The 12,067-nt window shown below is 37.3% G+C and overlaps 1 protein-coding gene across 1 annotated transcript; it reads left to right on the top strand.

Annotated features, from left to right (window-relative positions):
* The first annotated feature begins 513 nt into the window (after window positions 1-513).
* On the top strand, window positions 514-1,449 carry LOC141509715 (olfactory receptor 2D3-like). The gene has a single exon (XM_074219492.1). It carries the CDS (start codon window positions 514-516, stop codon window positions 1,447-1,449), a length of 936 nt encoding a protein of 311 aa, XP_074075593.1.
* The last annotated feature ends 10,618 nt before the right edge of the window (window positions 1,450-12,067 follow it).

Here is a 12,067-nt window from a genome sequence, read left to right as displayed (position 1 = left end):
ACATTAATTTGCTGTGTTGTTGACTGGAAGTCGAATAACTTTTCAAGGCCCAGTTTCCCCATGTATAAAAGTGTGATTACACTTGTCCTGCATTGTCAATTTATCTGCTTAATTTGTTTGCCTTTTTCAAAAAAAGAATTTTATTTAATGAGAGGACAGTGAATTAATGGGAAGCAACCATACACATAAAAAGAGCATCAATAGATTTTTTAAATACAAAGAATAAAACAAAATGAAGTTCAGGAGAAAAGTCACAAATGTGCTAATTTTATTACTTTGTTAAATTTACTATAAATTAATTTTCATATTACAGAAGATTATGGGTTTATAAATCAAACTTTTTTCACCTTTTTATATTTGTGGATGATCAAATCCATTAAAAAAGGAAAAAAATGAGGAAATCATTATGCTTACCTGCTTTAAATGTTTATATTAAGAATTAAATGAGATGGATCATGTAAAACACTTTTTAACGATAAAGTTCAATGTTCCCTTAGTACATTCATAAGCAAGATGGAGAGCAGCAACCTCACCTTGGTGACTGAGTTCATCCTCCTTGGCCTCTCCCGACAGTCTGAGATCCAGATGTACCTCTTCGTCCTCTTCCTCATGATCTACCTGATGATTTTGCTGGGAAACCTGCTCATTGTATTGTTGATAGTAGTGAATACATTTCTCCATACCCCTATGTACTTTTTCCTCACCAATCTGTCCATAATTGAAGTCTGTTATACGTCCTGTGTGTTCCCACAGATGTTGGTACATTTCTTTGCAGAAAGAAAGTCTATCTCCTATTTCTGCTGTGTTATACAGGTTTACTCATTCCTGTCCTTTGGCATTGCAGAGTGCTATATTCTCTCAGTGATGGCCTATGACCGCTATATTGCCATTCGAGACCCCTTGAGGTACTCAGTCACAATGAACAGGGGTGTATGTGTGAGGCTGGTGACTGGGTCCTGGATGGGTGGCTTAGTGATATCCCTGGTGTTTACAGTAGTTACATTCCAGCTGTCATTCTGTCAAGATAATGTTATCAATCATTTCTTGTGTGAAATGCCTGCTCTCTTCCGCCTCTCATGTACTGATACATCTCGGGCAGAGTTTATCACACAGATTCTTTGTATCTTCACTCTTTTGTGCCCAGTCATATTCATCACTTTCTCCTACACCCACATCATCAACATTGTCCTTCAAATTCGCTCTGCTCAGGGGCGCAGAAAAGCATTCTCCACTTGTTCTTCTCACCTCCTGGTTGTCATCCTGTTTTTTGCTTCTGTGATGTCTCTTTACATGAGGCCCAAGTCCATGTCTTCCCCAGAGAAGGACAAGATCATCAGCGTGTTTTATGTTGTCTTCACACCTACCTTGAATCCCCTCATCTATAGCCTGAGGAATAAGGAAGTAAAAATAGCACTAAGGAAACTCCTAGGGAAAACTAGAGACATATAACACATTTTCCCACAGCCATATGCATCTGACAGAAAAATAGAGTATCATATGTAAAATGCCACCCAAGTTTCCCCTCTCTATTTGTGCCTCTTTCTCAGCAATTGAAAATCAAATTACATTATTTTTATTAACTGTGAAGTATATGTCAGTTTATTGCCCTATAATTTGACTCAGCTTCTCTTTGAATCTCATTTATAGTGTCTCTAGTTTGCAATGCACTTCCCTGTTCACTATCCCCAATTTCCTCAAATTAGTCTGGACCAATCTCATTCTCTGGGTTTTCCCAATTCTACTCTTCTATAGCCTTCCCGTGAAATTTTATGAATTTCCCTTGATATTCGAATATGTATCCTCCCTTAAGAAATTAGTTACATATATTTGGTAATTACTAATAATATGTCTATATGTTTTCCTTCAATAGAATATAGCCTCTTTGATAGAAAAGGCTATTTTGTTTTATATTTCTTTCTCCAGGACATAACTCTTTGCCTAGCTAATCATAAAATCATAATAAATATTGTACTTGTTGCATTGAGGTGAGGACCTCAGAAATCTTTTTCTAAATATACCTACATCTTACAAAAGCTGCACCTTGCAAAAATAGTTTTCTTGAAGCAGAATTTATTATATTATTATTATTATCATTATTATTATTATTATTATTAAAATAGCATAAGTAGAAGAATTTCAAACATCAATGATCTGACTCAAAATCCTGTATTCTCTTCTCTAAACTATGCCAGCATTTAAAAAGAAATCCCATTTATTGTTATTTCTGGAAGGATTTTCTTTGTAAGGGTATTGCTCAGGGTTTGATCCTGGGTCCACTTCTCTTCTTTCTCTATACTCAGTCCCCTTGGATTTAACTATTACTACCACTCAGATGACTTCTAAATTTACATATCAGTCATGATCCTGTTTCTGAATTTTAGTCCCAAATTACCAACTATATTTCAATATGTATTTCAAACTGGTTGACTCAAAGATAACCCAAACTCATCAAAATCCATATCTTTTCTGCTAAGCTCATCCCTCTTTCTAACTTCCCAGATTCTGTTGATGGAGTCACCTTCTTCCAATTAATAAAGTTTTCTACCTTGGGGTCATACTTAATGAATCATTTTTTCTCCTACTTCTTTTGCCATCAGTTGATAAATCTTTTCAAATCAATATCAAAAAGTATCTCACATTTGTTTCTTCCTCTCTCTCTTCTCTTCTCTCTCATAGTCCATGCCTTCATCACCTTTCACATAAACTATTATAACAATCACTTAATTTGTCCCCTTGCCTTCAGAATACATGCTGCTCACCCACCCATTCTCCATTTAAATGGCAAAATTATATTCCTAATTCTAACTACATCATTTTCTTGCCCAAAAAGGACCTAAGTTCCTGCTTGCATCTAAAAATTTAAAAAAATTTTGCTTGTTTCTTCTTTCTTTCTTTTTAATCTGGTTGCAGCCTCCCTTTACAGTACTTGCCTTCACCTTCCCTACATTTTAGTCAAATTGGCCTCCTCGTTTGTTTGTTTTTATTTACTTTGGCAAAAGGGAATTTTTTTAAAGCTTTTTTAAAATTTATTTTTATTAAAGATATTATTTGAGTTTTACAATTTCCCCCCAATCATGCTTCCCTCCCCCCACCCCCAATGAAAAGCACTCTGTCAATCTTTACATTGTTTCCATGTTGTACCTTGATGCAAATTGGTTGTGATGAGAGAGAAATCATATCCATAAAGAAGAGAAGAGAAGTCTAAGAGGTAACAAGATCAGACAATAAGATATCTGTTTTTTTCTAAATTAAAGGGAATAGTCCTTGCACTTTGTTCAAACTCCACAGCTCCATATCTGGATACAGATGGCACTCTCCTTTGCAGACAGCCCAATATTGTTCCCAATTGTTGCACTGGTGGAATGACCAAGTCCTTCAAGGTTGAACATCACTCCCATGTTGCTGTTAGGGTGTACAGTGTTTTTCTGGTTCTGCTCATCTTACTCAGCATGAGTTCATGCAAATCCCTCCAGGCTTCCCTGAAATCCTGTCCCTCCTGGTTTCTAATAGAACAATAGTGTTCCATTTTTCATATGGCTATGGATTGCTTTGATCTCCTCATCTGTAAATTGCCTTTACATATCCTTTGACCATTTGTCAATTGGGGAATGGCTTTTTGTTTTCAAAATATGACTCAGTTCTCTGCATATTTTAGAAATGAGTCCTTTGTCAGAATCATTAGTTGTAAAGATTGTTTCCCAATTTACTACATTTCTTTTGATCTTGGTTACATTGGTTTTATCTGTGCAAATGCTTTTTAATTTAATGTTATCAAAATCATCTAATTGGTTTTTGGTGATGTTCTCCAACTCTTCCTTAGTCATAAACTGCTCCCCTTTCCATAGATCTGACAGGTAAACTAGTCCTTGATCTTCTAATTTGTTTATAGTATTGTTTTTTTATGCCTATATCCTGTAACCATTTGGATCTTATCTTACTAAAGGATGTGAGGTGTTGGTCTAATCTCAGTTTCTTCCATACTAACTTCCAATTCTCCCAGCAATTTTTATCAAAGCGGGAGTTTTTATCCCAATGCCTGGACTCTTGGGGTTTATCAAATAGCAGATTATTATAATCATCCCTGCTTTTACACCTAGTCTATTCCACTGGTCCACCACTCTATTTCTTGGCCAATATCAAACAGTTTTGATGACTGATGCTTTATAATTTAATTTTAGAACAGGTAGAGCTAAGCCACCTTCTTTTGCACTTTTTTTCATTAAGGTCCTGGCAATTCTTGACTTTTTTATTTCTCCATATGAATTTACTTACAATTTTTTCTAACTCATTAAAATAATATTTTGGAATTTTGATTGATAGGGCACTAAACAGATAGTTTAATTTTGGTAGAATTGTCATTTTTATTATATTAGCTCTACCTATCCATGAGCAGTTGATGTTTGCCCATTTATTTAAACCTGATTAATTGGTGTGACAAGTGTTTTATAATTGTTTTCAAAAAGATTCTGAGTCTATCTTGGCAAATAGACTCCCAAATATTTTATATTTTCTGAGGTTACTTTGAATTGGGTTTCTCTTTTTATTGGTTTTTTTCATAATATCAACTTCTGATTTTATGTATTAATTCAATAGTTTTTTGCTTTCAATTTTATTAATTTCTCCTTTAATTTTTAGAATTTCTAATTTAGTATTTAATTGGGGATTTTTGATTTGTTCTTTCTCTAATTTTTTTAGTTGCATGTTTAGTTCATTGATTTCCTCTTTCTCCAATTTATTCATGTAAGCATTTAGAAGTATAATATATCCCCTGAGAGTCTCTTTGAATGAATCCCATAGGTTTTGGTATGTTGTTTCATTATTATCATTATCTAGGATAAAATGGTTAATTCTTTCTATAATTTGTTTTTTGGTCCACTCATTTTTTAAAATGAGGTTATTGAGTTTCCAATTTGTTCTGAGTCTATATCTCCTTGATCCAGTATTGCATGTGACTTTTATTGCATTGTGATCTGAGAAAGATGTATTCAGTATTTCTGCCTTTCTGCAGTTGATCATTAGGATTTTATGTCCTAGTACATGGTCAATTTTTGTATAAGTTCCATGTACTACAGAGAAAAAGGTATATTCCTTTCTATCCCCATTCAGTTTCCTCCATAAGTGTACCATATCTAATTTTTCTAACAATCTATTTACCTTCTTATCATTTTATGATTCGATTTATCTAGATCTGATAATGGGAGGTTGAGGGCTCCCAGTAGTAGAATTTTGTTGTCTATGTCTTCCTGTCATTCTTTCAGCTTCTCCTCTAAGAATTTGGGTGCTGTTCCACTGGGTGTATGTATATTCAATATTGCAATGACTTTATTGTCTATGGTACCTTTTAGGAGGATAAAGTTTCCTTCCTTATCTCTTTTAATGCTTTCTATTTTTGCTGCTGCTTTGTCTGAGATAAGGATTGCTACCCCCTTTTTTTTTTTACTTCAGCTGAAGCAAAATATATTTTGCTCCAACCTTTTACCTTTACTCTGTATGTATCTCTCTGCTTCAAATGAGTTTTTTGTAAGCAGCATATTGTATGATTCTGGTTTTTAATCCACTCTGCTATTCGCTTATGTTTTAAGGGAGAGTTCATCCCATTCACATCCAAGGTTAATGATTACTAATTCTTTTTTGCCCTCTGTGCTATCTTCCATCCATTTGTATTTTCCCCCCTTTCTCCCCCCTTTATCCATATTACCTAATATTTTGTTTCTGAATACCACCACCTTCAGTGTGTTTGCCCTCCCCTTTCTTTCCCCTTTCCATTTTTCCCTTTTCCCTTCCCTTCCTTTTGTTATTTCCCCTTTTTCCCACCCACTCCCCTTCCCTTTCTCTGCCCCCCCCTCTGCTTTTCCCCTTTTAATACTTGAAAGGAAAGATGTTTTATAAGTTAACTGAGTATGCGTAGGTTGACTTTTAGCCAAGTCTGATGAGAAGATTCAGGTGTTTCTCATCTTCTCCCTTCTTCCCCTCTATTACCATAGGTTATTTTGTACCTCTTAGTGTAATGAGATTTACCCTATTCACTCCCCTCCCTCCTCCAGTCTATTTCCTGTCCCCCTTTTTAAGGAGGTAGTGTTTTTTATATCATTCTATCTAAGTCTTAGAAAATTCTGAGCGTCTGTCCCTTCTAATTCAGTATATTCTATTGAATAGAGTCAAAATTCCTGAGAGTTAATAGGGTCTTTCTCCCAAGTGGGGTTAAAGCCAGTTACATCTCTTTAGATAGCAGTCTCATGGATAGGTCATGAATATCCATCATTACTGGCTTGGTATATTCTCTCTGTTAGAATTACAATTCTCATGATTTATGAGAATCTTTTTTTCCCCCATGCTGGGATATAGCCAGTTTCAACTTACTGGATTTCATTTTTTGTTCCTTTTACCACCTGTATGGTTTTTTACCCTTTTCATGTATGTTTCTTGAACCTCCTGTTTGATGTCCAAATTTTATGTTTAGCTCTGGTCTTTTCATCAGAAATTTTTGGAATTCTTCCATTCTTTAATGTCCATCTTTTTCCCTGTAAGAGAAGGCTCAGCTTTGCGGGAAAGTAGATTCTTGGCTGCATCCCAAGCTCCCTTGCTCTTTGAAATATCTCATTCAAGGCCCTTTGATCTGTTAATGTTTATTCAGCCAGGTCCTGCGTGATCCTTACTGTGGCTCCTTGATATTTAAACTGTTTCTTTCTGTCTGCTTGTAGGATTTTCTCTTTTATCTGAAAGTTCTGGAGTTTGGCCACAACATTCCTTGGTGTTTTCATTTTAGGATCTTTTTTCTGGTGGGGATCAATGTACTCTTTCAATAACTACTTTGTACCCCAATTGCATGATATCAGGGCAGGTTTCCATCACTAGATCCTGTAATATTGAGTCCAGGTTTTTTTTTCTCTTCAATGTTTTTTTCAGGGAGTCCTATAATTTTCAGGTTGTCCCTCCTCAATCCATTCTCGAGGTCAGTGGTTTTATTGATGAGGTATTTTACATTTGCTTCTATTTTTCTATTTTTAAATTTTGTTTAACTGACTCTTGCTGTCTCATGGAGTCATTAGTTTCTGTAGACTCCATTCTTTTTTTTGGGGGGGGAGGAATTTTCTTCATTAACCTTTTGCTACTCCTTTTCCAATTGGTCAGTTCTACATTTGAAAGAACTTTCCATTTGACCAATTGAGGTTTTGAGAGAATTAATTTCTTTTTGCATTTGCCCATTTGAAGATCTGAGAGATTTATTCTCATTTTGTATTTGTCCAATTGTACTTTCTAAGGTTTTGTTTTCTTGTTGCAAGGTATTGTCTCTCTAAAATTTTTAAGCTCCTTCCTTATTTCTTCAAGGAAGTCTTTCTGTGCTGAAGACCAGATTGTATTCTTCTCAGAGGTTCCAGGTCTCTGAGTTAGGGTCTTTCCCTTCCAAGAATTTTTCTATGGATCCACCTTTCCACTGACCCTTCTTCATTTCGCTAAGACCTGAGTTGGGGAGGGGCTGGTTCACAGGGACTTGGGATCCTAAAGGCTTTATTCACTGAATGCAGTTCCTCTGGCTGGCCAGTAGGAGTTGCTGGTTGCTTTCTCTGGAGTGTCCATGACCTTGGTTAAAGTCTTCTCCCTTTCCTTGAAGAGAGTGGTTGGAGCTATTGAATTCTTTTGCCTTCAATCAGTGGTGGGCTTTACCCTGGCCTGAGGTCATTCATCAGCTGGGCTGGTTCTGCTCACACACCTGGGCCTGAGGCAGAAGTAGTTTGCATTTGTTTGTTAGGGAACAAGTCTTAGTATTAATGGGACTCAGACCTGAGGAGCCCAGGGATGCTGTCCCAAGCCTTCCTGCTCCAGAACTCTCCCCCCAGCCCTGTCCTGCATCTCCCAGGGGGACAGCTCCAACACCTGCACCTCTGCTCTCCCGCTGACTCATGCACCTGTGGTACAGCCCCACCTCTGATCTAGCAGTTCTGGCTCTCAGATTCATGGTTCCAATTCAGCTGTTAATCTGGCTGATCCCGGGCTGATCCTCCCGCTGAGCCCAGATTTACTCACCCAAATTCGGCCAAAGCTGCTGACGAAGACAAATCCCGAGGTAGATGTTCTTTCTCCTAGCTTTTCTTTCTAGGTTTTGTTTGTCGGATTTCTTTTAAGAGGTTTGTTTCATGTGATAGATGGGGAAGATATCAGGAGAGTTTAGAACTGTGCCTGTCTTCTCTCCGCCATCTTGGCCAGAAGTGGTCTCCTCGTTTGTTTATCATATGTGATATTTTATCTTCCCTCTCCCTGTAATTGAATCCCTGCTCCCCTCTCTCTCAAAGAATACCTAATTTTCCTCTATGACCAGTTCAGGAATTATCTCCTGCATGAAACCTATTATGATACCCCCCAATTACTAGTGTCCTACTCTACCAAAATGGCTTTTCATCAATTCATCAAGTGATTTAAATCATTTACTTGCCTACCATGTGCCACACATTTATGTGAATAATAATTGGTGAATATTTACTCAGGGATTTCCCTCCCTGGTCAATATAAAATTACAAGTTTGTTTATAAGTGGAATAGATATTGACTTCTTTGACGATGATCCAAGATTGGAAAACCACCATTATATTGATAACATTCTACATTGACTGAGTAAGGAACCTCCAACTAAGGTTTTAGAGAATTTATTAACTCTTCTCATTGATGATTGTTTGGTCATCAATTCTGTTAGGAACTGTGGGACATCAAGACTACAGGAAAAAAAAAAACTACTTATCATAAATGTATCACTATAAAGAAGTAGGTTATTAGGAAAAGAAAGCACTCCCCTCCCCCATTCCCCCTCTTCTCTCCCTCAGCCATCATTCTATAGTCCCTCTACATGGGACATGATGGTCATGTATGCAGTTTCCATGGGGCCAAAAACAAAATTTGACTTAGAAACTCCCCAAAGTACAATTGAGATGCCCTGTCCCTGGAAACTCTGACCAGGATACTACTGGATTATAAATGACTCATTTATGATGCCACCTGGGGCCTTTGGTAGAAAGACCTGAGATTTTGAACATCTACTTTGGTAGAATAATGATCAACTGCATTTCTTTTACTAGTCTGGTTCAGGAGAGAGATAAGGCATCTAGCAGCAGAATTCTGACCATTCTGAATAGTCTCATCTTATAGCCAGTATTGTGCAACAGTCACACAAGATCAGTCACATTTTGGAAACCTCCCATCATGATATAGAAATGACATATCTAGTCCCCTGACAAACCTGGCATGAATCTGTCAGTTAGTCACAGGAAACTATTGCTAATTCACACACTTCAAAGTTCTCCTTTGCACCTGAGGACCCAATTTCACAATCAACTTTAATGTAGGGATTCCATCTCATGGATGTTCCTGAAGGAGAAGAGATACAGTTTCCCTATATTTCCCTTTGCATTAAAACTGTGGCACCCTACAGTGGAATTCCACAAATATGCATTCCTGGTAAAGAAGGTCCCTGATATGGACTGGGTCATTTGTGTTTCTAGATGATATATCATATTGATCTTTTAACTCTCCAGTGAGGCCTAATATTAATCCAGATTATGTGACCATGTATACTGGCTACAGATTCACTATTGTTTCTGAATTCATGCTAAAAAAATAAAAACAAAAAAAAACTTGACCCTATCATTTGCTTTCTGATTGGTTACCTTGTTCACATTTTAATGATAATGATAATTTATTCACTTCAACATTTACTCAAATATGGGCACAGGGGCATGGGTGCACTAGATCTCCCTATAACTGCCAAGCTACAGGCTTAATGGAAAGATGGGAATGGACTCTAGAACTCTATAAACTCAAGACCAGGTGCTCTTTAGTCAACTAATTGGACAACTTATCCCATCAGTCTTCTTTTCAAGTTCCTCTGAACCTTGAAAAGAGAAGTCCCTCTTGGTAGGTTTGGTGGGGTGCCTATGGACAGGTAGAAATCTTATTTTTTACTAGAAGCTGATGTCAATTGTGTCTAAGTCACACTAATGGAGGGCATTCCTGGATAGATTATTATCTGCTTTTTGCAGTTGACTCTATATCAATAGGCAATTCAGACATTAACATCATTGACCTAATTCCTCATGACTATTCTTGATGGTGACCTTGCATAATTGTGCCTCCATCTTGTTCTCCCTCTCTCAAATCAGACTCATCTTCCACACCATTAAGAATGTTCAAGTAGGCACCCCCATTGGAGGATGCAACTTGTTGGCCACATGCTTCATTATAAAAATTCCTTTCCCACTGAACAGGAAGCAAGCCTTAGGCTAACTGTATTGACCCTCACCTCTAGCAATAAGGGGTTTGATGGAAATATTGTCATTGTTTGAAAAACCCACTACAAAGAGTTTCAGCTTATCTCTTGATGAGATCCTGTAAGAGAATAAATCACCAAAGTGCCAAAAGCACTCAGAGATAGCCCAGTGTTCACAGCTAATAAGAAGAAGGCTCCTTGCCATTCATTGGGGATATGTATTCTTTGTCCTCTTTCATGGGCCTCCTTCCTGATCCCTCCTTTTAATTTCTTCAGGTATAAAAGTATACATTTTCCTCTTGTGTACTCTGGATTTCTTAGTCATTTCCAAACCTGTAACTTCTCCTGCAAGGCTAATAATCCTTTGTGCAGGATAGTTTTCCACCCTTGGGGTGTAGGGTGTGTTCAGGGAAGACTAGTACCTTTGGTGTGAGGGCTACTGAGTCCTTTTTGGGGAGGCTTTCTACCTTTGGTATTCCTCTCTGTTGTTCCAAGAAACTACCATGCAAAGTGACCATACCATGGTAAACCACTTCAGCAGACAGGCTAAACCAGGTTCAAGCTAAGTGAGGGGTGTCAAATCTCTTTGTGATTTAGGGTGATGTCTACCACAAGTATATGAAGACTTCTCTTGGTGGAATGGGTGGTTGAGAAAAATGTCCCAATGTCCATGAAGACAATTGAAATAAATGCTGTTGGAACACTAAGATATCATTCATACCATTTGATCTATTTTTACTTATTTCAGTCTTACAGGCAGCCAGGTGGTGCAAAAGATAAAGCTCTGGCCTTGGAGTCAGGAGGATGGGAGTTTGATTCTAGCCTCAGAAAATTGATTTACTTTCTTACTGCTGGGCAGTCCTTTAGCCCTAGACAAGTCATTTAGCCCTGATTGTCTTGCATAGACAGTCACCTCCACTGTTCCTGATTGAACATCTGCCCACTGGATTCAAATGGTTCTGGAAGAGAAAAGGAGACTGATGACCTATTATAGTACTGCCTCATGCAAATCCAATTCATGTTCTTGTCAATGGCATCACCTCCCTGATGTTATGGTCTTCTTTGAAAACAAAGGACAAACATCAAAATCATCATTTCAAAGACCTAAGGCAACAGACAAGTGATAAAGCAGTAGGTATGGATACAAGGAGAGCTGTAATCACAACCCTGCACATAGACAGTCCAGGTCTTTACTGCATTCAAAGGAAGCATAAACTACAAGGCAAAATAAACCTATGTATCTATAGAAATCTCATCTGTGGATTAGATATTGATATCTATATGAGTATTATATATGGATAATGATATATTTCCTAATTTATTTATCTAAATTTAAAATATACATATATGCCAGAGGCATTAATGAAAAGGGATTAGAGCACTTCTCTGAGGAAGAACAGGTATTGCTAACTTGGTGAGAAAGTTGGGCCAACACACATAGTTGGCAACAATGAGGCAGAAAAGAGGTGGGCAGCTTTCAGAAACTTGGTGGACAGCACTGCATTGGCTCACCTGGGCCAGAACATGCACAAACATCAAAATTGATAATGAAAATGATGGTGAGAGATGGTAGAGAAACTACAAAATGAGAAATGAAACTCCTCAGGGTTTATGAAAAGCACAGGTTATGTATCTTTAAGAAGGCAGCATTCAGCTCTATGAAAAGCAAAGTACAAAATAAAATTTAGAGAGATGCAGTATTCTTGACTTAGTAGGAACTAAGACAAAATTCAGTTTTGTGCTGACAGTAACAATCTAATGTGATTTTATGATGTACTAAAGGCTATTAATGGACCAAAGAGGTATGGCACAT

Source organism: Macrotis lagotis, chromosome 1 (assembly GCF_037893015.1).
Source record: "Macrotis lagotis isolate mMagLag1 chromosome 1, bilby.v1.9.chrom.fasta, whole genome shotgun sequence".
Classification (NCBI taxonomy): domain Eukaryota; kingdom Metazoa; phylum Chordata; class Mammalia; order Peramelemorphia; family Peramelidae; genus Macrotis; species Macrotis lagotis.
This window is presented reverse-complemented; position numbering and strand designations above follow the sequence as displayed.

Bases quoted from the DNA above. Each gene is read 5' to 3' on its own strand.
- LOC141509715 (XM_074219492.1), top strand. From the start codon at position 514: ATGGAGAGCAGCAACCTCACCTTGGTGACTGAGTTCATCCTCCTTGGC.